This window comes from Somniosus microcephalus, unplaced genomic scaffold, assembly GCF_052327205.1.
Source record: "Somniosus microcephalus isolate GS21.2 unplaced genomic scaffold, FLI_Smic_1.0 unresolved_chr9, whole genome shotgun sequence".
NCBI classification, from domain to species: Eukaryota; Metazoa; Chordata; class Chondrichthyes; order Squaliformes; family Somniosidae; genus Somniosus; species Somniosus microcephalus.
Window position 1 is genome coordinate 34,486,776 of NW_028225187.1, and position 26,565 is coordinate 34,513,340.

The window sequence follows — 26,565 nt, forward strand, 5'->3', positions numbered from 1 at the left end:
CTGTTTGCGGCCGCTGCAGAAGAGGCGGCCGCAACTCAATATGGGGGTCGGGCAGGTAGCGGGGCGGAACCGGGGCACTGCGCACACCGATGACGTCATCAGTGTCGATGCAGCGCTACCGGCTACCGCCGCCATTACCACTGCACTGAATATCAGCGCAAACTCCTCTATTGGTGAAGAAGCCCTCTTTGGGCGATAACTGGCCGCAAAGCTGTCGACGCCTTAATGAATTTCTAGGCCGATGACTCTATAACAGAATCAGCTTCCGGGTTCTAAACGTTCATCACAAAGACCGAATTTTAATGTTAATATTTATGTGGATGTTGCTTACTGAATAACAGGAAGAAGCGATAAACTCTGTTACCTCTCGATGTGATTATTCCAACACACTGCTGGCCAGCCTGCCACGTTCTACCCTCTGTAAACTTGAGGTCATTCGGCCTGTCTCCTGATTCGCACCAAGCCCCGTTCACCTCTGTGCTCGCTGATCTACATTGGCTCCCGCTTAAGCAACACCTCGAATTAAAAATTCTCATCCTTGTTTTCGAATCCCTCAATTGCCTCGCCTGTATATACCTTTGTAATCTGCTTCAGCCCCACAACCCCCCGAGATATCTGCGCTCCTCTAATTCTGGCCTCTTGAGCATCCCTGATTTTAATCGCTCCACCATTGGTGGCCGTGCCTTCAGCTGCCTGGGCCCTAAGCTCTGGAATTCCCTGCCTAACCCTCTCCGCCTCTCTACCACACTTACCCCCTTGAAGACACTCTTTATAACCTATCTATTTGACCAAGATTTTTGATCACCTGTCCTAATATCACCTCATGTGGCTCGGTGTCAATTTTTGTTTGATAACGCTCCTGTGAAGCACCTTAGGACGGTTTAAGAAGTGCAAGCCTCTATATAATGCCTTGCTGTTTTTCTTGTAGAACTAAATGATGAACTCATGGTTGCTGAAGTTGAACACATGTCCTTTGACGTCAGATAACTATTAGGCACTTGGTCTGAGTGTTAAACAAGGCTTTAATCAACTATTTTTCGACATGGAGATCTAGTTGGGTCTTTCACTTGCTCCTGTTAAAGAATGTCTTGCACAAGCTGGGCGCATACCCGAGTATTTATACTCTCCCTGGACAGCGCCACCAGCAGGCCACCCAGTATTATTACATCAGTCATTTTCACATGAATGACAAGTGTCATGTCATCCTTTATGAGAAAGAGCGAATGAGCTCATGAACAGAGTCTAGCTCGCAGTGCTAACAGTTACAGTGATGGACAAACACAAGCTGTATCTTGTCACGTGTTCATTCTTGAACCCCGTTGTTTATTCGAGATCACGTGGATTTTGTCCTGCAGACTTTCAACTTACTGCCACACAGAGTAGTTGAAGCGAATAGCATAGTTGCATTTAAGGGGAGGCTAGAGATGTACATGAGAGAGAAAGGATTTGTAGGATATGCTGATAGAGTTAGATGAAGTGGGGTGGAAGGAGCTTTGTGTGGATCATAAGCACTACCGGAGAACAATTGGAGTGAATGGTCTAAAACTGTGCTATTAAATCTGTGTAAGTTTAAGTAATTTTTCGCTGAGGTTATTTCTTATATTTTAATTCATTTCAAAGTATGTTCCCTTATCCAGACACATGGGTAACCATTTGCTAAAGTCCACAAGACTGCCCAATGTCCATTAAGGAGGGAAGCTTGCTGTCCATTCCCGGTATGGTCTACATGTAAATCCATCGATGTAGTTGATTCAGACCTTCAATCTGAAGCCGCAGAGCAAACAACGCCGTTGTACCAATTCGCTGGAAAGGAAAACAAATAACTGTACATGACGGATCCCTCCTCTGCGACACGCATCAAAGCAAGACACTACAAAGGGCATACCCAGCCCAGTCTGACCCTGCAAAAGCCTACTCACTACCTGATGCCAAATGTGCGAGAGCTGTCTCAAACCACAGTCAGGCATCAGTCTGATATAGTGATACTTACAGAATCACACATTCAACCAACGTCCCAGGGTCCTTCCTGAACATCCTTGGTTATGTCCTTTCCCCCAACAGGACAGACGCACCAGAGATGGGGGCACAGTAAAATAGTTGTGTGGAGATCCCCTACGAGTCATCAACATTGACTACAACCCCATGAAGTTTCATGACTTCAGGTCAAACATACGAAAGGAAACAACCTGTTGATTACCACCTACTGCCTTCCGTCAGCTGATGGATCAATATTCCTCCAAGTTGAACACCAGCTCTGAGTTGAGCAAGGACAAAGAATGTCCCCTGGTGGTGGGGCTTGATTGTCCATTAGCATGTGTGGCTCATACATCCGTCACCGACCAAGCTGGCAGAGTCGTGAAGTACATAGCTGTCAGTGAGATAAGCAATAGGAGGAAATAAGTAACTTGACCCAGTCCTCTACAATATCCCTGACACAGTTGCATCAGTCCATGATTGTTTTGTCACAGGTAACAACCACACATTTCTCGTGAAGGTTAATTCCCGTTTTCACACTGAGGACACCATCCAGCATGTCGTGAGGCACTATCACCTTATTGAATGGGACAGGTTAAGAACAGTGCCAGCAGCTCAGAATGGGGAAACCATGAGGTGTTCCAGCACAATCTGCTGCCTCATGTCCCACCATAGACCTCACTCCTCCAACGCCCTCCAGCCAGATCAACAAACCTGGTTTAATAACGAGTGTAGAAGATGGTGGGAGGGGCAGCGTAACGTGTTACTGAACATGAGGTGACAACCAATTGATGCTACAACACAGGACAATATTGACCTTAAACAGTGGATGCAGCATGCTTCACATGAAGCCCAGCGAGCCCACATCCAACGGATCAGGTTAACACTTTGCAGTCCTCCAGCACCCAGTCGTGAATGGTGAGTTGTTTTTGTACATGATGAATCTATTTATGAAGCCCCGTGGACACCCGCTCACATATGATAGGTGAATTAGCGATGGAATTTGGGTGTTTTGCTGATCAATTGGGCTGTAATAAATTGCTTTCCTATAAACGGTGTAATGTCTCATTACTGATAGGCTCTTTTGATCTATCGATGGGGATTCCGTGTTTATTTTTGGGACTAGACTTGATTGGGGTGGGTGGGAAGAATTCCTTCCCCCAAAAAGACAGTAGTTAACCAGTTGGATTTTTTCAACAATCCATCAGCTTTGATGATTACATTTGCAGTTGCTGACGAAACAATAGCAGTGACGAGAACATGACATCCAGGTTGATAAGTCAGTACCATCAGCAGCGATCTGTGATGCAGTATTTAATTATATGTTCACGTTTATCACGAGTTCATTGTACTCTTCTCCAAATTCAGGTTCTTATATTCTACCGAATAGGTGACATTTCTATCAATGCATCAGATCACATTTAATAATTTTAAATTGAATTTGACACTTATCTTCCAAGTCTACAACTTTTCTATACCATATTATGTTAATACAATACCAGCGTCATCTTATTGTATTGCATTTTTATTAAATCTGACTTTGCAAAAACGAAAAGAAACTTTCAAGACAACAATAAGTTTACTCGCTACATTACTCATGTTACAGATTTGAAAAACTGTTTGCTTCACTTATTGAAAACTATATGCAGCCAGTGAGGTATTTAAGAGGAAGATATGTTGAACACCCGTAGATATTTAACACACCATTTCACACATCACTCATCTCCGATAATGAGCCACTGCATTATTCCAAAAAACTGCAGCAAGCAATTCAGTTAATCCGAAGTACATTTTGCCCTTCTCAGAGCAATAATGCATTTTGCTAAATCTCTCCCTGTCTCTCTCTCTCTCTTATCTTAATTAATCCTTGAATGACTACATTGTTGAAAATGTATTATCATTGATATCCAGAATTGATTAACAGGCACGTTCTCTGAGCAACAGATTAATTTTCTTGTCTGTAATTGATTAGAGGGGATATGACTGATTCTATAATTTAAAACGGTATATAGCTTATTGTCCCAGGAAATAGACTACTGATGGCTGAATCCTTAAAACATTCTCGGTCCTGCGGACACTTCTACAAATGTATATCCTTCCTATGTCTAATAAATAGGCATTTTCAAGCGTAAATGTTGTTTATTGTTCCAGCTTCATGCAAATCGACAATAAAACATTGCTTTCAAGCTTTTTTAATCAAATGTTTCCCATCGTAAATGTCACATATGATAAGAGATGCCCACAGCATTAGAACAAAAGGAATAGGAGCAGGAGTAGGACATTTGGCCCTTCGAGCCTGCTCTGTCATTCAATAAAAGCATGGCTGATCGTCTACCTTACCTCCACTTTCCTGCACTATCCCCATATCACTTGATTACCTTAATATTCAAAAATCTATCGATCTCTGTCTTGAATATACTCAAAGACTGAACCTCCACAGACGTCTGCGTTAGCAAATTCCAAAGATTCACCACTTCCTGAGTGAAGAAATGTCTCCTCATCTCACTCGAAAATGGCCGACCCCTTATTCTGAGACTTTGACCCCTGGTTGTAGACTCGCCAGCCAGGGGAAACCTCCTCCCTGCATCAACCATGTCAAGTCCTGTAAGAAATTTGTATGCTTCAATTAGATCACGTTTCATTTTTCCTAAACTCTAGAGAATATAGGACGAATCTACTCAATCTCTCATCATAGGACAATCCCCCCATCCCTGGAAACAGCCTGGTGAAACTCCGTTGCACCCCCTCTAAGGGAAGTATATCCTTCCTCCTGGAAGGAGACCAACACTGTACACAATGCTTCAGGTGTGGTCTCACCGGGGCCCTATATAATTGCAGTAAGACGTCTTTACTCTTATACTCAAATCCTCTTGTAATAAAGGCCCTCATACAATTTGCTTTCCTGATTGCTTGCTGTACCTGCATGTTGACTTGCAGTGATTATTGTACAAGGACACCCACATTTCCCAATCTCCCACCATTTAAAAAACACTCTGCTTTTCTATTTTTCCTACCATAAGGAATAGCTTCACAAATTTCCACGTTACATTCCATTTGCCATATTCCTGCCCACTCATTCGCCTGTGTATATCCCCTTGGCGCCTCCATACATCATCCTCACAACATACATTCCATGTTATGATTGAAGCAATTAGTATAAAACATGTTGCTACATGTAACAGCTTGCATGTGATAAGCATGCAATCTTATATACCTACTAAAAAAAACATGCTGAGCTAAAAAATAATGAGGCAATATAGTTGTAGATTTTTGTGTTTACCACTAGGGCATTAAGCATGTTCTGGGCAAAGCAGAAAATCGCCTGTAATAGAAACCACCTCATTTTCTATTTTGATATTAATGGAAAGGAACTCTGGCCAGTTCTGTCGGAGTTGTGCATAATACTCTGCCGGAATTCCGAGCCTGCCGTTCGCCCCGGTAATGCTTAATCTCCAAGCGTTAATTACGAAAATCGCGACCCTACTCCCACCATCCGTCCCGAGAAAGCAGTTGTCTCCACAGGTCTTGGTGAGTAACATATATCAAAGCTGCTGAGAACTTTTACTTCTTTTTCACTTCGGCATACACAATGCTGTCCGCAGCAGTGGCCAAGGCAGCTTCTTTCTGATTCAGAGCTTCCATATTCAAAGTAGCATAGGTGAGTTCCTGGTGGTCGCTCTCTGGTACATCAGCAGACGCTCCCTGCAATGAATAACATGAAGAAATGGCAGAAGTAGATAATATACGGATAATGAGTTTCTTTCCTCCTCTCCAACTCTCGTCGCCTCTCTATATCAATCTTTTTCTCTCTGTCTCACTTCCTCTGCCTCGCTCTCTCTCTCCCTCTCTCAGCTATCTTACTCTCCGTCTGGCTCTCTGCCTTTGACTGTCTATCTTTCTCTGTGTCGCTGTGTCTCACTGCAGCTTTCTCTCTCTCTTTCTCTCACTCTCTGTTTCTGTGCCAGTCTCTCTCGGAGTCTGTCTGTCTGTCTCTTTTGTTTCTCACACCTCTGACTCTCGTTCGTTCGTCTGTCTGTTCATTCTGTCTGTCTGTTCTGTCTGTCTGTCTGTTCATTTTGTCTGGTCAGTCTGTCTGTCTGTCTGTTCCTTCTGTCTGTCTGTTTGTCTATTTGTCTGTGTGGTAAACCACTGTTGTTAGTATTGTTGTTCACCACTGTTGTTAGTATTGTTGTTCACTGTTAATACTGTTGTTCACTCTTGCATATTGTTGTACTTGTCTGTGCATGCCTCAGCTGACTCCGCCCCTGGCTCCACCCTCATGGCTGGGTATAAAGGTGGCTGCTCGGCAGCCCCCGGCCCTTTTGGATACCAGGCAACCACAAGAGGCATGCTCTGTTCTTTGGTAATAAAAGCCTGTTTGTTACTCTCTCTTTTGTAGTAATTGATAGTGCATCAATTTTATTACCAAAGTTAAATGTTGGCTGCGAATGCTGATCAACCGATGGCGCAAAACACTGAGCAGCAGGCGCTGCTGCGAGCCCTCAGACCAACATGCCTGGACCTAAACCCCCAAGAAGCGGGTTCGTCGACTAAATTCGCACAATGGCTGCATTGCTTTGAGGCGTGTCTGGAAGCCTCGACCGTGACTCTCGATGAAAATAAACTGAAAATCCTGGCCTCGAAGGTGAGCCATCAAGTCTATACTTTAATCCAAGATGCGATGACCTACGCGGCGGCTATCGACCTACTGAAAGGGCAGTATGCACGCCCGGTTAACACGGTCTATGCCAGGCACCTTTTAAGATCTCGCAGACAGCAGCCCGGGGAAACGGTGGAGGCCTTCCTACGGGCACTGCAGGTACTCGGACGCGGCTGCGACTGCAAGGAAGTATCGGCCGTGGCACATGTGGAGGGACTGATACGAGGCGCTTTCGTTGCAGGTCTAAGGTCCGACCACTCCCGGCAGAGGCTGCTGGAGAAGGGTGAAATAGACCGAACAAAGGCAGTGTCCCTCGCGCTCTCGCTCGATGCAGCCCACAGAAATATGGACGCTTTCTCCCCTAATCGCCCCGCGCCGTGGACGCCGCAATCTTGGGCCATGGGACCGCCACCTCCGACTGCTGCAGTGATGTCCAAGGCACAAAAATGCTATTTTTGTGGCCAAGCTAAACACCCTAGAGCATGCTGCCCCGCAAAGAATACTACCTGCTCTGGCTGTGGGATGAAAGGTCACTACGTTAGCGCCTGCAAAGGGAAGACCGCTAACGCCAGCAGCGCCGCGTGTGAACCGTGGGTGCAGCCATCTTGCCCGCCATTTTGGGCTCCCCCAGCCGCGTGGGGATCGGGACCGTGGGCGCCGCCATTTTGTCCGCCATCTTGGACGCCTCCAACTTCGGTTACGGGGGACCCGGACTCCACCACCGCCTCATCGGACGACCGCATCGACGCACTTGAACTTACACTGGCTTCCGTGACGCTGGATCAATCTCTCCCGCATCAACTGTCCAGGTCCATGATGGACATTATGGTAAACGGCTGCGCCACTACCTGCCTTTTTGACAGCGGGAGCACGGAGAGTTTTATACACCCCGACACGGTGTGCAGTTACTCTCTCCCGGTCCTGCCGATGCGTCACCGCATCTCTATGGCTTCCAAAGCCCAGTCAGCAGAAGTCGGTGGCTACTGTATGGTGACTCTTTCAGTGCGGGGTACTGAATACAAAATTTTTAAACTTCTGGTCCTACCCGATCTCTACGCTGCCATCCTACTGGGGTTGGATTTTCAGTGCCACCTTAAGAGTGTCACTTTAGCGTACGGTGGACCCCTCCCCCCTCTCACGGTCTGCAGCCAGCAGTTTTTAAATCGCCCGCCGCGCGCCATTTGCAGCCTCTCCACCCTTAAAGTCTCCCCCCCTCCTTGTTCGCTAACCTCACCTGCGACTGTAAGCCCATCGCTACCAAAAGTAGACGTTACAGTGCCGGGGATAGGGGTTTCATTAAATCCGAGGTAGCGAGACCCCTGAAGGAAGGAATTTTCGAGAGCAGCAATAGCCCATGGCGAGCACAAGTGGTGGTGGTGATGACTGACGGAAAACAGCACCTAGTTATTGACTACAGTCAGACGCTCAATCGCTACACCCAGGAGGTGGATGCATACCCACTCCCCCGCATATCTGACATGGTCAATCAGATAGCACAATACCGGGTGTTCTCGACGATTGATCTGAAGTCAGCATACCACCAGCTCCCCATCAGGGCTGAGGACCGCCAGTACAGAGCTTTTGAAGCTGATGGTCAGCTCTATCACTTTCTCAGAGTTCCCTTCGGCGTCACCAACGGAGTTTCTGTCTTCCAACGGGAGATGGACCGGATGGTTGACCAGAACGCGCTCCAGGCCACTTTCCCATATCTGGACAACGTCACCATCTGCGGCCACGACCAGTAGGACCACGACGTTAATCTAGGAAAATTCCTCCGGACAGCCCAGCGGCTGAATCTCACATACAACAAAGACAAATGTATGTTTCGTACTAAGCGCCTTGCTATTCTTGGCTGCGTAGTGGAGAATGGAGTCATTGGCCCAGACCCCGATAGAATGCGCCCTCTTATGGAGCTCCCCCTCCCCCACTGCCAGAAAGCACTGAAGAGATGCCTGGGGTTTTTCTCTTACTATGCTCAGTGGGTGCCCAACTATGCGGATAAAGCCCGACCCCTCATCAAGTCCGCCTCCTTCCCCCTGACAGCAAAGGGCCTTCCGGCCTCCCGCTGGCAGGAGGTCCTCCCTGCGCCACTCCATTCCATTCGGTCGCTGCTCTGTACACCCACCAAAGCCACTCCTCACGAGAGAATGTTCTCCTTCCCCAGGAAGTCCACATCGGGGATTTCGCTACTGTGGTAAACCACTGTTTGTATTCCTGTTTGTCCTGTTTGTATTCCACTGTGTACATGCCTGGACATGCCTCGGCTGACTCCTCCCACAGGTCCTAGTATAAAGGTGACTGCTCCCCAGCCCTTGTATCCTGGACCGGTCGACCACTCGAGGCAGACCTCCATTCTGTTGTTAATAAAAGCCTTTAGTTACTCTTCTAACTCTCAGTCTTTTATGAGTAATTGATAGCGCATCAGCTACCAACATGGCTGACTTCTCCAGGACCCATCCTACTGCGGAAGCACGTGAGGACCCATAAGGCGGACCCGCTGGTCGAGAGGGTGAGCCTCCTCCACGCCAACCTGCAGTAAGCTTACATGGTGTACCCGGATGGGCGGGAGGACACAGTCTCCATTCGAGACCTCGCACCTGCGGGTGCTCCTGAAACACTCTCTTTTCCACCCACCACTACTCCTGCCTACCCCCAGGACACAGTCCCCGCACGAGACCTCGCACCTTCGGGTGCCTCTGAGAGACCACCATCGCTACCTCCCAATACCCACGCTCTGACCCCTGTAGACGGCATGCAGCAGCCCCAGGGTCCGCCACCTGCTACACCACCTCTGAACGAGACATCGGGTTCAACGTTGGATGCTGCACCATCACCGCCGCTGCTGCGACGCTCAGGACGGCTTACAAGGCCTCCTGATAGACTTCAGTACACGAATTTTTAGTGCACTTCACCCCGCCGGACTCAATTCTAAACAAGGGGTGAATGTGGTAAACCACTGTTGTTAGTATTGTTGTTCACCACTGTTGTTAGTACTGTTGTTCACTGTTAATACTGTTGTTCACTCTTGCATATTGCTGTACTTGTCTGTGCATGCCTCAGCTGACTCCGCCCCTGGCTCCACCCTCATGGCTGGGTATAAAGGTGGCTGCTCGGCAGCCCCCGGCCCTTTTGGATACCAGGCAACCACAAGAGGCATGCTCTGTTCTTTGGTAATAAAAGCCTGTTTGTTACTCTCTCTTTTGTAGTAATTGATAGTGCATTAGTCTGTCTGTCTTTTTGTCTGTCTGTCTGTTTTTCTGTGGTTCTGTCTGTCTGTGGTTCTGTCTGTCTATCATTCTGTCTGTCTGTCGTTCTGTCTGTCGGTCGGTTGTTCTGTCTGTCTGTCGTTCTGTCTGTCTGTCTTTCTCTGTCTGTCGTTCTCTGTCTGTTGTTCTCTGTCATTCTGTCTGTCTGTCATTCATTCTGCCTGTCGTTCTGCCTGTCATTCTGCCTCTCTGTCTACCTATATATATTTCTATCTATATATCTATCTGTCTGTCTGTCTGTCTATCTATCTATAAATGTATCGATCTCTATCTCTGTGCCCATCTGTTCTTCTCTCTGTCTTGTCCTTCTCCTTCTCTCTCACTCACTCTCTATCTCGTTCTTTCACTCTCTCACTCTCCCTCGCTCACTATTCTGTAAGTTTCCGACTCTCTCTACAGGAGCCAGCTCATCGGTGTTTCCAAAGCAAGAGGCGTAATGATTGGTATTTGAGAAAAATTGAACTTACATTTTTGTCAGGATCTAAAGGAAGATTCGCAGTCTGATCTGAAAAGAAGGATATTTATTTTATGAAGTCTCTGCCTGTTTTTCCAGCGAATTTCAATGGGCTAGAATGCCAACTGGCTGCTCGGGCAGAAAACTGCCGTTGCCACGTGTAATAGTAAATGCCTAATTACTAAATTCCATTAAAATCAGTTGACTTGCAGTTCACGCCCGCGCTGAAAATCTTCCCTGATATTAAAAAATATCCTCAGTAATCACTCATTACCACAAATTTAGCGCAAATTAAAATCATGTTTAGATATTTGTCTTTACCTAATGGGTAATAACAATCACAAGGCCACATTTCAGAAAGCAAAATATCGCAACAAGTATAACATGGCACTTCATTTCAAAGGAAGGGAAATCTGGCGGGTTACGTTACAAGCAGGGATCAGTGATGGGCCTCAGCTATTTACAATCTATATTAATGGGCGAGATGAAGGAACCGAGAGAAAACAGGGATGGGGAGAAGTACCTGGACTCAATGTTTCAGGAGTTAGTCTCACCTATGAAATTAATTAATTCAGATGTAGCCCGTGGTCAGGGACAGGACGGTGCGACTATGAGTGAGGCAGGTACAGGGATCCAGGAGGTAGTGTTGAAGGAGCCGCAGCACTTGCTCTTGTCAAACAGGTTCGAGGTACTTATTCCCTGTGAGGGCAGCACGGTGGCATAGTGGTTAGCACTGTTGCCTCACAGCGCCAGGGACCCGGGTTCGAATCCGGCCTCGGGTAACTGTCTGTGTGGAGTTTGCACATTCTCCCCGTGTTTGCGTGGGTTTCCTCCGGGTGCTCCGGTTTCCTCCCACAGTCCAAAGATGTGCGGGTTAGGTTGATTGGCTATGATAAATTGACCCTTAGTGTTAGGGGGATTAAATACGTGGGGTTACGGGGATAGGGTGGGATATGTGTTGGTGTAGGGGTTACGGGGATCGGGTGGGATATGTGTCGGTGCAGGCTCAATGGGCCGAAATGGCCTCTATCTGCACTGTGGGGTTTCTGTGATTTCTGTGATTCTGTGAGGGCGGGAGCAGGGACTGCAGGGAGGACGAGCAACCTGGCCACAGCACCGTGGAACAGGGGGCCATTCAAGTGGGGGGAGTAAAAAGAAATGTTGTAGTGGTAGGGGATAGTATCATTAGGGGGATAGATAGTGTTCTCTGCAGTCGAGGGCGGGAGTCCCGAAGGCTGTGTTGCCTGCTCGGTGCCAGGGTTAAGGACATCTCTTCTGGGCTGGAAAGAAACTTGGAGTGGGAGGGGGAGGATCCAGTTGTTGTGGTCCATGTTGGTACAAACGACGTAGATAGGGCAAGGAAGAAGGTTCTGTTAAAGGAGTATGAGCAGCTAGGGGTCAAATTAAAAAACAGAACCTCAATGGTAATAATCTCTGGATTATTAACTGAGCCACGAGCGAATTTGGCTAGGATAAATACAATTAGAGAGTTAAATGCGTGGCTCAATGACTGGTGTGGGAAAAATGGGTTTTGCTTCTTGGGACACTGGCACCAGTACTGGGACAGGAGGGAGCTGTTCCGTTGGGACGGACTTCACTTGGCCAGTGCTGGGACTAGAATCCTGGCGAATCATATAACTAGGGCTGTAGAGAGGGCTTTAAACTAATAAGTGGGGGGGAGGGTTTTAGAGCGCAAATAATAAAAAGGACAACGGAGAAGGTTATAGACTTAGGTAGCAGTGGGGCAATTAAAAACCAGAGCGTGTCAGGAAGGGACAGAAGGTATGGAGTAAAAGGTAATGTATTAAAAGGGGAAAAAGCAGGAACTAATTGTCACAAAACGTATTTGTAAGTTCTTTATCTGAATGCACGTAGCATTCATAACAAAATGGACGAGTTAATGGCACAAATAACTACATATGGGTATGATCTTGTGGCCATTACAGAAACATGGCTGCAGGGTGACCATGACTGGGAATTAAACATACCAGGTTATTTAACATTCAGGAAGGACAGGCAAAAAGGAAGGGGAGGTGGGGTGGCTATGTTAATAAAGGAAGGAATCACTGTAATACAGGGAAATGATATTGGGCCAAAGGATCAGGATAGAGAAACAGTTTGGGTGGAGATAAGGAATAATAAGGGGAAAAAAACACTATTGGGCCTAGTCTATAGGCCTCCGAACAGTTGCAACTCTGTTGGACGGAGTATTAATCAGGAAATAGTTGAGGTTTGTAATAAGGGAACAGCTATAATTATGAGGGATTTTAACTATCATATTAACTGGACAAATCAAATTGGGCAGGGCAGCCTTGAGGATGAGTTCATTTGGTGTATTAGGGATGGGTTTCTTGAGCAGTATGTAACTGAACCAACCAGGGGGCAAGCAACCTTAGATTTGGTCCTGTGTAATGAGACAGGATTAATTAAAAATGTCCCAGTAAAGGATCCTCCATATTCAATTAGAGGGTGAGAAGGTTGGATCTCAAACAAGCGTGCTGAGCTTGAATAAAGGAGACTATACAGGTATGCCAGCGGAATTGATTAGAGTGGACCGGGAAAATAGATTAAAGGGTAAGACGGTACATGATCAGTGGTGTACATTTAAGGAGTTATTTTAAAACTTCCAAAAAAAAAATATTCCACTGAGGAAAAAAGGGTGTAAAAGAAAATATAGCCATCCGTGGCTAAGTAAAGTAATTAAGGATAGTATCCAACTAAAAACAAGGGCATATAAGGTAGCCAAATCTAGTGGGGGGATAGAGGATTGGGAAGTCTTTAAAAGACAGCAAAAAACAACTAAAAGATTGATTAAGAAAGGGAAGATAGATTATCAAAGTAAATTAGCAAAACATATAAAAACAGATAGCAAAAAGTTTCTACAGTTATATAAAAAGAAAAAGGGTGGTTAAAGTAAATGTTGGTCCCTTAGCGGATGAGACCGGGAAATTAATGGAGGGAAACATGGAGATGGCAAAAACACTGAATGAATATTTTGTATTAGTCTTTACAGTAGAAGACACTAAGAATATCCCAACACTGGACAAACAGGGGGATCTAGTGGGGGAGGAGCGAAATACGATTAAAATCACTAAGGAAGTGGTAATCGGTAAAATAATGGGACTCAAGGCGGATAAATCCCCTGGACCTGATGGCTTACATCCTAGGGTCTTGAGGGAAGTGGCGGTAGGGATTGTGGATGCATTGTTAATAATTTTCGAAAGCTCTCTGGACTCAGCAAAGGTCCTGGCAGATTGGAAAACTGCTAATGTAACACCCTTATTTAAAAAGGGAAGTAGGCAGAAGGCTGCAAACTATAGTCCTCTTAGTAAAATTTTAGAGTCCATTATTAAGGAGACAGTAATGGGATATTTGGATAAACATAATTTAATAGGACAAAGTCAGCATGGTTTTATGAAGGGGAAGTCATGTTTGACAAATTTGCTGGAGTTCTTTGAGGAAGTAACATACAGGGTGGATAAAGGGGAACCAGTGGGCGTAGTGTTTTTAGACTTCCAAAAGGCATTTGACAAGGTGCCACACAAAAGATTATTGTTCAAGATAAAAAATCACGGATTGGGGGTAATATTCTGGCATGGGTGGAGGATTGGCTATCTAACAGCAAGCAGAGAGTTGGGATAAATGGTTCATTCTCATACTAGCAATCAGTAACTAGTGGTGTTCCGCAGTGGTCAGTGCTGGGTCCCCAACTCTCTACAATCTATATTAACGATTTGGAGGAGGGGACCGAGTGTAACATATCAAAGTTTGCAGATGAGACAAAGATGGGAGGGAAAGTAGTGAGTGAGGAGGACATAAAAAACCTGCAAGGGGACATAGACAGGCTAAGTAAGTGGGCAGAGGTTTGGCAGTTGCAATACAATACTGGAAAGTGTGAGGTTATGTGCTTTGGCAGGAAAAATCATAGAGCAAGTTATTATCTTAATGGCAAGAAACTGGAAAGTACTGTAGTACAAAGGGATCTGGGGGTCCTAGTGCACGAAACTCAAAAAGTTAGTATGCAGGTGCAGCAAGTGATCAAGAAGGCAAATGGAATGTTGGCTTTTATTGCGAGGGGGATAGAATATAAAAACAGGGAGGAACTGCTGCAGTTGTACAAGGTATTGGTGAGACCGCACCTGGAATACTGCATACAGTTTTGGTGTCCTTACTTAAGAGAAGACATACTTGCTCTCGAGTCAGTACAAAGAAGGTTCACTCGATTAATCCCGGGGATGAGGGGGTGGACATACGAGGAGAGGTTGAGTAGATTGGGACTCTACTCATTGGAGTTCAGAAGAATGAGAGGCGATCTTATTGAAACATATAAGATTGTGAAGGGGCTTGATCGGGTGGATGCGGTGAGGATGTTCCCAATGATGGGTGAAACTAGAAATAGGGGGCATAATCTTAGAATAAGGGGCTGCTCATTCAAAACTGAGATGAGGAGAAACTTCTTCACTCAGAGGGTAGTAGGTCTGTGGAATTTGCTGCCCCAGAAAGCTGTGGAAGCTACATCATTAAATAAATTTAAAACAGAAATAGACAGTTTCCTAGAAGTAAAGGGAATTAGGGGTTACAGGGAGCGGGCAGCAAATTGTACATGAGTCTAGGTTCAGAACGGTCATGGCCCTGTGGGTAGCGGAGCGGGCCCAGGGGCCGTGTAGCCTGGTCCTGCTCCTACTTCTTGTGTTCTAATTCTGTGTTGATTTCAGGAGATGCTTGTATTCCCAGGGATTAGTGGAGACATCGAACAGGCTGCCAGCTGGGTGTCCTTCAAGAGTAAATTGGGCCTGTTCCTGGCTGGGGTGGAGATCACTTTTACAGAAGGTAAGCACTGTAGGAAATAGAGGGATAGAGTGATCTCCTGGACGAGTTTCGATTGCCTGGATGGGTCGGACAGGAATTTCCCAGATTTTTTCTCCCAAATTGGCCATTGGGTTCTTTATCTGGTTTTTCGCCTCTCCCGGGAGATCACATGGGTTTGGGTGGGATGGAGAGTGAAAGTAGATTTGAGGTTAGGATCAGATCAGCCATGACCTTATTGAATGGTGGAGCAGGCTCGAGGGGCCGATTGGCCTACTCCTGCTCCTATTTCTTATGTTCTTAAATGTATCCAAAATTGATCACGATACAATGCAAAGTGGGACAGAAAGCTGTGAGGAGAACTAAAACAATCTGCAGAGGGATACAGATAGATTAATTCAGTGAGCATTAAGATGGCAGACGAACTATAATGTCGGGAAATGTGAGGTTATTTACTTTGGTAGGAAGAATAGAAAAACAGAATATTTTATAAACGATGTGAAACTTTCAAATGTTGGTGTTCAGAAAGATTTGGGTGTCCACGTGCAAGGAACACAAAGAACTATCACAAAGGAACAACAAGCAATATGTAATGGAAATGGCATATCGGCCTTTATTGCAAGGCGGGTTGGAGTATAAGAGTAAGGACGCCTTGCTACAATTGTACAGGGCCTTGGGGAGACCACACCTGGAGTACTGTGCACAGTTCTGGTCTCCTTATCTGAGGAAGGATATACTTGCCTTGGAGGCGGTGAAAGAAAGGTTCACTGGATTGATTCCTGGGATGAGAGGGCTGTCCTATGATGAGAGATTTTGTAGAATGGGCCGATACTCTCTGAAGTTTAGAAGAATGAGAGGTGATCTCATTGAAACACACAAGATTCTGAAGGGGATTGACAGGGTAGATGCTGAGAGGCTGTTTCCCCTGGCTGGAGTGTCCAGAACTAGCGGGTATAGACTCAGGATAAGGGGTCGGCCATTTAAGACGGAAATGCGGAGGAATTTCTTCACTCAGAGGGTTTTGAATCTATGAATTCTCTACCCCAGATGGCTGCGGATGCTCAGTCATAGAGCACCTTCAAGGCTGAGATAGATAGATGTTTCGAATCTAGGGGAATCAAGGGATATGGAGATCTGGCGGGAAAGTGGAGTTGAGGTCGATGATCAGCCATGGACTTATTGCATGGGGGGAGCAGGCTCGAGGGGCCAAATGGCCCACTCCTGCTCCTATTTCTGATGCTCGTTTGTTGTAATACCTGGGATGGCTGGAATGACGTATGATGAGAGATTGGGTCGATTGGGCTTATACTCGCTGGAGTTTAGAAGAATGAGAGGGGATCTCATTGAAACTTTTAAAATTCGAACAGGACTAGACAGACTAGATGCAGGAAGGATGTTCCCGATGGCCGGGGAGTCCAGAACCAGGGGTCACAGTCTAAGGATAAGGGTTAAGCCATTTAGGACTGAGATGAAGAGGAATTTATTCAACCAGCGAGTGGTGAACTTGTGGAATTCTCTACCACAGAAGGCAGTAGAGGCCAATTCATTAAATATATTCAAGAAGGAGTTAGATATATTTCTTAAGGCTAAGGGATCAAGGGATATGGGGAGAAGGCAGGGACAGGGTGCTGAATTTGGATGATCAGCCATGATCTCATAGAATGGCGGAGCAGTCTCGAGGGGCGGTATGGCCTACTCCTGCTCTTATTTATTATGTTCTTATGAAAGATTTTTGGACTCTAATGGAATCAAGGGAGATGGAGATAAGGAGGCAAAGTGAAGTTGAGGTCGATGATCAGCCATGATCTCATGGACAGGCGGAGAAGGCTCGGGGGCAGAATGGCCTAATCCAGCTCCTATTTATTATGTTATTGTGTTCTTATGTAGGCATGCATCCCTTCCATGGAGCTATTTCCTTTTCCATCCCGCTCAGAAGATGCCAGGTAGCCAGGCTCCAAAGAGGTAAATTTGACTCTACGTCATTATTAATTGTTTCAAATATTTTGTGGACAGATTTGTACATGGGCGGGACATAAAAAGGGCATTATCGCACCTATCATCTGTAGTCCGCTCAAGTCATCATTCAGTTCCTTTAACTTGAATAGATTGGAATATCGGACGTGTCGTACAACTGTTGACATTAAACGGCATAACCATCGCCGAATCCCCCACTATCAAAATCCTGGGGGTCACCATTAACCGAAAACTTAACTGGACCAGCCACATAAATACTCTGGCAACAAGAGCAGGTCAGAGGCTAGATATTCTGCAGCGAGTGTCTCAACTCCTGACTCCCCAAGGCCTTTCCACCATCGACAAGGCACAAGTAAGGATTGTGATGGAATGCTCTCCACTTTCCTGGATGAGTGCAGCTCCAACAACACTCAAGAAGCTCGACACCATCCAGGACAAAGCAGCCCCTTGATTGGCACCCCATCCGCCACCTTAAACACTCACTCCCTCCACCACCGGCGCACCGTGGCTGCAGTAGGCACCGTCTACAAGATGCACTGCAGCAACTCACCAAGGCTTCTTCGGCAGCACCTCCCAAACCCGCGACCTCTTCCACCTAGAAGGACAAGGGCAGCAGGCGCATGGGAACACCACCAGCTCCAAGTTCCCCTCCAATTCACACACCATCCTGACTTAGAAGTATATCGCTGATCATTCATCTTCGCTGGGTCAAAATCCTGGAACTCCCTCGCTAACAGCACTGTGGGAGTACCTTCACCACACGGACTGCAGCGGTTCAAAAATGCGGCTCCCCATCACCATCTCAAGGGCAACTAGGGATGGGCAATAAATGCTGGCATTGCCAGCGATGCCCTGATCCCATAAACAAATAAAAAAATGCGAATCCGCTGTTTGTTTCCAGGCCCGTTTCAAATTTCACGCGCACTGTATCTAATTCAATCATATGCACGGAATTATTTTGCATTTTTCATTCTATTTTAGTTACACCAGTGCATTAATAATTTAAAGCCGATTCAGGTACGAGTATTACAAATTAAGCCATTAAGATATCTGTTGCTGTTAGCGTCGCCTAGAATCATATTGACCTGGATAAAACGGTCGATGGCGTAACTACTCCGAACACAATGCACACTTAGCTCAATGTACCAAGCACTTCCTCCGAGCTTTTCACGGACATTAGAAACATTGCCTGGACAAAATCCGAAAATGCTTCCATTTCCGGCCACATATAGCTTTTAGAAATAATTGGAACTGTCAGGCGGTATGTGTCAGGCCCTGCGCCTGTTTGCATAAGCTGTTAAAATTGTAATCTTGCTGAGCAATTAGCCCGACTCTTTGGCCAGTACTTTGAATATCCCCATCGGTGCAGATCATCTGTCAAGTCAGAACGTAACAGAGAGCAATTTCGGGATGTTGAGCACCTGCATTCGCATGTGGAAATTCCGAACGTGCTGTACATTTCCATGGCAAATTCTGGCCCATTATATTTAACCTTATTAATTAAAGCAACACTGCACTTACACGTGTTATCAGCGTCTTCGTGACTCGTAACTCCACCTGCAGAGGCTGCCCTTCTGTAACATACACAAACATGTTATATTATCCTAAATATAGCCCCAAATTAATGTTTATTCTCTGCACCATTACCTAAGATGCAATGAACTTGAGTGAGTAAAGTATAATTGCATAATTTGCATAAAACTATGAGTATCAAAATAAAGTGTGTCTCATGGTATTCTCACCTCTCAATATTTTGCCTTCTTAATTGTCCTGCAAGGTAACAATGGGAACATATAAATCACTATGTTAATTTCGCAATAAAGTGACCCAAACTATCAAAATTTCCACTGTTGAATATTAATACAAGTGAAGTAGATTCAATTGTTTAATATGCACCCTTCCCAGAAGAGACCAAGGAATGGAGACGTGCATACGCACAAAAGGTGCAAGAAAATATGGAATGAGAAAGAAAAAAACAGTTTCCTCTATTTGGTTACCTCAGCAACAACGCGAACTGCTTGCTGTTATAGGTCTAGAAATTCGTCTCTTCCTACCCCAAAATATTGACAGCAAAGTCGGAAGCTATTACCACCTTAAATAGTATTGGGCCTAAACTTGCGGTTGGAAGTGTACCTCCGGAGTACGCCTCCGACCTGAAAAATAAATCCAAAAGTACCTGCTGGCTCTCAGGAAGGATATACTTGCCTTGGAGGTGGTGGATCGAAGGTTCACTAGATTGATTCCTGGGATGAGAGAGCTGTCCTATGGTGAGAGATTGTGTAGAATGGGCCGATACTCTCTGGAGTTTAGAAGAATGAGAGGTGATCTCATTGAAACATTCAAGATACTGAGGGGGATTGACAGGGTAGATTCTGAGAGGTTGTTTCCCCTGGCTGGGGAGTCTAGAGCTAGGGGTCACAGTCTCAGGATAAGGGGTAGGCCATTTAAGACTGAGATGAGGAGGAATTTCTTCACTCAGAGGGTTGTGAGTCTTTGGAATTCTCTGCCCCAGAGGGCTGTGAATGCTGAGTCTTTGAGTATATTCAAGGCCGAGATCGATAGATATTTGGACTCCAGTGGAATCAAGGGATATGGAGATTGGGCGGGAAAGTGGAGTAGAGGTCGATGATCAGCCATGATCTTATTGAATGGCGGAGAAGGCTCTAGGGGCCGTATGGCTTACTCCTGCTCTTACTTATTATGTTCTTATGTCACGGGCATCGGAGTCATTGCGTCCTCAGGCTGCATAAAGGCCCACGGATCCCAGGTAGGCAAGTGGTTAGGAAGCGTCCCTCGATTCCCATGAGTCAGATCAGCACCCAATAATAGGCTGATGAACAAGATCAGAGAATGCGGAGTCAGGGGACAAGTGGCTGAATGGATTGCTGGCTCACTTCAGGACAGGAAGCAGTGAGTAGGAGTAACGTGTAGCTACTCAGAATGGCAGGTGTGTCTAGAACGAGGGGTCACACTCTCAGGGTATGTGATAGGAAATTTAGGACTGAGCTGAGTAGAAATGTCTTCACTCAGAGGGTGGTGAACCTATGGAATTCTCTACCACAGAAGGCTGTGGAGGACAAGTCACTGAATCTATTTAAGAAGGAGATAGATCGATTTCTAGACACAAAAGGCATCAAGGGGTATGGGGAGAGTATGGGAATATGGTATTGAGATAGAGGATTAGCTATGATCATATTGAATGGCGGAGCAGGCTCGAAAGGCTGAATGGCCTACTCCAGGTTTCTATGTTTCTATAGTGGCTGTGGGATCTTTTCCGTCCACCTGAGTGGGCAGACGGGGCCTCGGTTTAATGTCTCATCTGAAAGACGGCACCTCCGACAGTGCAGCACTTCCTCAGTACTACACTGAGGACTGTCAGCCTAGATTTTTGTGCTCAAGTATCTGGAGTGGGACTTGAACCCACAACCTATGGACTCAGGCGAACTGGACCACAGATGACACTATCAAGCTATTCACAGTGACAGAAGGTGGGTAGTGGTGTTCCACAAGGATCAGTGCTGGGACCACTGCTGTTCACAATTTACATTAACGATTTAGACTTTGGAATCAAAAACACTATTTCTAAGTTTGTGGATGATACCAAATTGGGGGGCGATAGTCAATACTGAGGAGGACTGCAACAAATTACAGGAGGCCGTCAGTAAATTCGGAGAATGGGCATATAATTGGCACATGAAGTTCAACACGGAAAAATATGATGTACTACATTTTGGGAGGGAGAGTGGGGAGGTCACTGGTCACTTGAAGGATGCGAGGCTAGGTCGTGTAGAGGATTAAAGGATCTCGGAGTACAAATTCACAAATCTGTAAAAGTTGCAACACAGGTTAGCAAGGCTATAAAAAAGCAAACCAAGCACTAGGGTTTATTTCTAGAGGGATAGAATTGAAAAGTAGGGAAGTTATGCTAAACCTGTATCGAACCTTGGTTAGACCGCACTTGGAGTACTGCATACAGTTCTGGTCACCATATTATAAAAAAGATATAGAGGCACTGGAGAGGGTGCAGAGAAGATTTACAAGGATGATACCAGAAATGCGAGGGTATACATATCAGGAAAGGATGAACAGGCTGGGTCTCTTTTCTCTTGAAAAAAGAAGGCTGAGGGGTGACCTAATAGAGGTCTTTAAAATTATGAAAGGTTTCGATCGAGTGGATATAGAGAAAATGATTCCACTTGTGGGGAAGAACATAACTAGAGGCCATCAATATAAGATAGTCACCAAGAAATCAAAGAGGGAAGTCAGGAGAAACTTCTTTACCAAAAGAGTGGTGAGAATGATGAACTCGCTACCACAGGGAGTGGTTGAAGCGAATAGTATAGATGTATTTCAGGGAGGCTGGACAAGCATATGAGGGAGAAGGGAACAGAGGGTTACGCTGATAGATTTAGATGAGGAAAGACGGGAGGAGTCTCGAGTGGAGCATAAACACTCGCATGGGCTGTCTGGGCTGAATGGCCTGTTACTTTGCCGTATATCCTACGTAATCCTACGTAAACACATTAGAAGGGAGAAACCCCATAAGCAAATGAAATATCCCCAAATAAATAAGTAATTTACAAAATTCTAATAAAAATAAATATTCTCATGTTCAAAATTAATTAAAAGCTGCAAATTAAGCATTTAAAATAAAAATTGAATTGTCTGAAAAATAATTTTAATTCTGGCCAAAATTTAGATGAATTAATTTTAAAGGTATTTGTATATTTTTATCATTTAGAAAATGTAATTTAACATCTATTTTAACCCTTACGCTGGTAAAAGCAGGGCCAGTGCCTGCTTTTACCAGGCACCAGTGTTTTCCTGGGCACTCACTGAAGTAGATGAGTCATCCCAGGAGTAGTGACCAACAAATGACACGGTTTCAGGTCCAAATAGAAAGAGAAAAGGTTTATGCAAAGATGAGTGAGCGGATTGAGGCAAGGTGGAAAGACAAAGCTTGACAGACAGGACTGTAGATCAGCAATGGGATTTTGTTTTAAATTGCAAGGGCATGTAATAAATATCTACCATTTGAAAAAAAGAGAGAAATTCTGGACCCCGTATGCGCACAACTTCTTTTTAATCCCGAGATAGTCAAATCCAAATCTGCTCCAGCAATAGAGTTTTTTTTATGGCACATGCGATGATCACCTCGACAGGTTACAAATTCCGGTTTATCGTGCATGCACAGCTTTATGCCGAAACCTGGAACTTGCGGGGCCATTCTGAGGGCTTCCGATGGTGTGTACGCTGTGCATACCCCGTCATCGGCCCCGCAATATCCGGGCCAATATATTCTGGAGATCCGACTAGACAGAGAAGCCTTTCCAAAGCAAGCAGACAGAACTCTTCAACATTTGCCTTACCGTCACCTTTCACAATCTTAATGCTGGACTGAGGACTGCAGGCTGTTTGCAAGGCCTGACCAGCTTTTCAACGATCTTAGTCCATGTGAAAATTCGTACTTTCTTTCCCCCCATGATCACTTACTTTTCTTCGCGATCAAGAACCAGGTCAGCGCCACAACCAGTAAAACGATGAGCCCAGCAGCACATCCCAGGCCAATGTTCAGCAATAAACTGTTATCTGCACCTATACAGTGATAGAAAGATGGAAGATTGCTAAGGTTTCATCAGCACACAAGAAATGTCAGCGTTTACGTCCAGCAGAATGTCCAGTGCATAAAAGGGCACGAGATGATATTCTTTGCTTGACTGACGGCTTTGCGTCAGTGACACATTCTACCTCATGCCCGGAATTAAGTTCATCTGATGTGAATATGATTATATGGGGGTGAAATTGAACATGGGTGGAAAATTCAAGGAAAACATCAGTATGGAACTGTTCACTTGTTTTATGCCCCGTTTGAGATCCAGTTACATTGCGCTCGAAATTCCACTCGGGCGGTGGCGCAGGATCGGCGATATCAGATCGGCCGTCCATTATATGAAGCTCCTGATATTCAAATCCATTGCTGAATGATACGGCCAATATGGCGCCTGTTCTGCGCCAATGCCTGAGTCAAATTTCTAAGCTCTATATCCTCACATCTCTCTGTATAGAGGGACTTTTCCTGCTGTCTCCCCTCTAATATTGTATTTACTAAACTTCCTTATAGGCCCCTAACTATTGAAACTAGTTTGCTTCTATCATGATTTTAAATTATCATAGAAGCCAACTTCCGTGCTTTCATAATTTAAAAAACATATGGCCCAGAAATTCGGGTCCCCACGGATGAGTACGCACGGGGTACTCACCCGTAGGCCCAATGGAAGTGCCGATTTCATTCATGCACTGCGCATGCACGAGAAACCGGAACTTCTGTTCCCTTAAAGGAAGGGGTTCACAGGTGGAATGCGTGCGCCGGAGAGGCAGCGCGTGCGCATCGAACTTACATTTTTTTTCCAGGTTTCTCCGGGAGGGTAAGTCTCCAGAAGTTACACTTTTAAAAACAGACGCAAGGCCTGCTTTTAACAAGGTAAGTGGTGAATTAATTACGATTAAAACATTGTTTCCACAGGTTTATTATTTTGAAATACTGTAAAGAAAGGTTAGTTTATTTTTAGCCCCGTTAGAAAATGTAATTAATTTTTTCAAAAATTTAAATTATTGTTAATATAGTTATTTTTTGGAATTTATAGTTATTTTAAAAGTGTGATTTTAAAAAAAATATTTGAAGTTTTAGTGATGTTTTGGGGCTTATAGTATTTATAGGTTTGACAGCCCTTCCTGTCAAACTTATGAATGAAGCATTCCCTGCTACCATTGGCTCTGCATGGCCCACGTGATCCCAGGGGACGCATCGAACTAACTGCGCCCCTGGGATACGCAAGCACTGCCCGCCGGCAGTTGGAGGAGTCCCAGGATCAGAATCCCAGGTGGGCCCACAGCACAACGGCCGGTGCGCTTGATACTCTTTTGTTTGGACCCCAAAAAAACCAAAACAAATTGGACTGCAAATTAACAAAAATTCAACTAAAAATTAACAAATCAAATTAAAATTTGGTTTTCCGTGTTGATGATGCACTCCAGTCCCCGCGGCGCCCACTGGTCGCAGAAATCCTCAAGCGTGCCGGCGGACACCGCATGCTCCATTTCCAGGGCCACCCAGGTGCGAACATGGCCGCGGAAGAGAGGCAGGCAATCCGTCGGGACGAACCCCTCGACCGCCCGCTGCCTGGACCAATTGATGGCTCTTTTAGCCAGGCCCAGGAGCAGGCCTACAAAATCGAGGAGCAGCCCCTTCAAGTAGTGAAAGAGGGGCTGCAACCTCTCACACTCGACGTAAGCATGAAACACGGACTCCTCCAGGCCGCAAAATACCGGCGCGCAAGGTATGTGCAGGTCGGGGGCTTGCACCCGCGGGAAGCCCTCCACCCGAATTTCTGGGCCATTGTAATTGTCATTTTCATAATGGCCCGTTTTATCCAATCGCAGCATCCCTGGGATTTTGTGGGCCTTGGGGAGCCAATCACAGAAGGGAATCTCCCTTCATACATTTGACAGGAAGACCTGTCAAATATATGAATGGAGATCAATGAAAAAACATGGCAAAACTTTAAATATATTTTTTAATACACATTTTTAAAATGACTTGAAATTACAACAAATTAAGTATTTTAAAGAAAAATTAATTTTTTGAAAAAAATTATTCAAGTTTTTTACGGGGCTACATATCAACTTACATTTTTTTTAAAGTATTTTAAAATGATAAATCAGTGAAATGTTTTTTTCTTTTTTGAACTCTTATCCTGGTAAAAGCAGGTCTCACTCCTGCAGGTACACAGCGCATACCCACCCGTAGTAATCAGAATATCTGGGCCAATAAAACTAGCCTGTCTATTTGAAGGATTTTTTCGTACCTCTATCTCATCATACCAGGCAGCATCACTGTGAATTTGCATTGTGCCATCTTTAACGTGTCAATGTCATTTAATGTGTGATCTCCTTACTTGGATGGAGACGGCTCAGATAGTCCAAGTTGGCCTTCCACGCCCATCAGACCATGCAGAAAATAGAGGAGTGCCCAAGTGGCGAGAAATTCGACTGCTGATTAAGATGGTCGGCATAACCGATACCGTCGCTTTCGGACCTCTGCCCTGGGGAATTTCTCAGCCGCAGACTGGTTCATGTATTATTAATCTTGGGCACAGCTCTCTTGGTGGATACAGATGCAAGAACGGCAGTGTACCCCATCAGGCAGCACTGAATGTATGCAGAGACCATTCCCTGGTATGTGTGCTGCTGATGCACGGTGCTCAAAGTGAATGGAAGTTAAATTCGGGAGCTTTCTGGCGTTTCACCGCTTATAAAGAAAGAGCATTAAATAACGCTTCCAGCTCTTAATTCGTGACCATTATTTCTGGATAACAGCGGGGGGGGGGGGGGGGGTCAGCCTCTGCAGACTATGCAGAACAAATGGGAACTTTACGCCAGCAGATAAAAGAACGATCCCCAGGTAAATGTTGCAGCGAAATATGTACATCTCAGTTCGATTTTAAAGGGAATTGCTCACCTATATTAACAAGATATGAGCGAAGGAGACAAACATTGAGATACAAGAACACACAACCTCGTTTTGAAATGTGTTGGTCCCTACCTGTCTCCGTAATCGGGACATCGTTACTGAATGGCGAATTCCTCGAACGTCCTGCGACCTCTGTTTGATATCGACAACTGTAATTTTCCACAGAGCCTTCGCTTCGGGTATTTATGTTGAAGGTCACAATCCGCTCATCGCCACTCACATTACGGGACTGTACAGGATTTCCTTTCTGATCTTTGAACAAGAGAAATGTTCCCCCTCTGGAGCGAATGTCGCCTTTGCAAGAAATGACAACATTTTCCCCGTTTGAAACTGCACCGGAATCTGGGTCCATGTAGAAAGTCGGCTCCGGGAGATCATCTGTATCAAAAATAACGTATGAAATTGTGTGTCAAAAGTCTACTCAATGACATATGAGGAGACATTCTTAAAGGTAGAACTAAATCTGTCGTCTTGCTTCCAATACATGCATTGCTTTTTGTTATTACTTACAAGGAAAGGACAGATGGAAAACAGGATGAACCAGAATGTGCTTATTCTATCTTTTATGTGAAGTATTTCCTTCAGCCTGTTTTTTTACTGCTTTCAAAAAATTAAAATTGTTTATCTGCTTATTGTCCATCGCCCTTCAATCAGCACAATCTGTAACTTTCTTTGACTCAACTCTTTAAATGGTCCTCCCATTCTCAGACCGATATTTCATGTATCTGATTCTGGTGTCATGAGGAACTCGGTTAATTCGACTTCTGGAAGGGTTTCATGTTTAGTTCATTCAGTACAAATCAAAGAAATGTGGTTGGTATCATTGGAGAGCGAACGGGAGAGAGAGAGAGTGAGCGATAGATTTCACTAAGCAACAGCCAGTGTTCAAGATTGAAGTAAG

At 45.2% G+C, this 26,565-nt stretch overlaps 1 protein-coding gene across 1 annotated transcript in view; it reads right to left on the reverse strand.

Annotated features, from left to right (window-relative positions):
• Window positions 1–22,590: 22,590 nt before the first annotated feature.
• The window catches only part of LOC147085053 (osteoclast-associated immunoglobulin-like receptor), a 6,349-nt gene continuing 2,374 nt past the window's right edge, over window positions 22,591–26,565 (reverse strand). The window contains exons 2-3 of the mRNA XM_085979747.1: window positions 25,737–26,042; window positions 22,591–22,729 (exon numbers count right to left, since the gene is read on the reverse strand). Coding sequence (XP_085835873.1) covers window positions 22,620–22,729; window positions 25,737–26,042 — 416 coding nt within the window. The 3' untranslated portion in view covers window positions 22,591–22,619. The remainder of the gene's footprint in view (window positions 22,730–25,736; window positions 26,043–26,565) is intronic.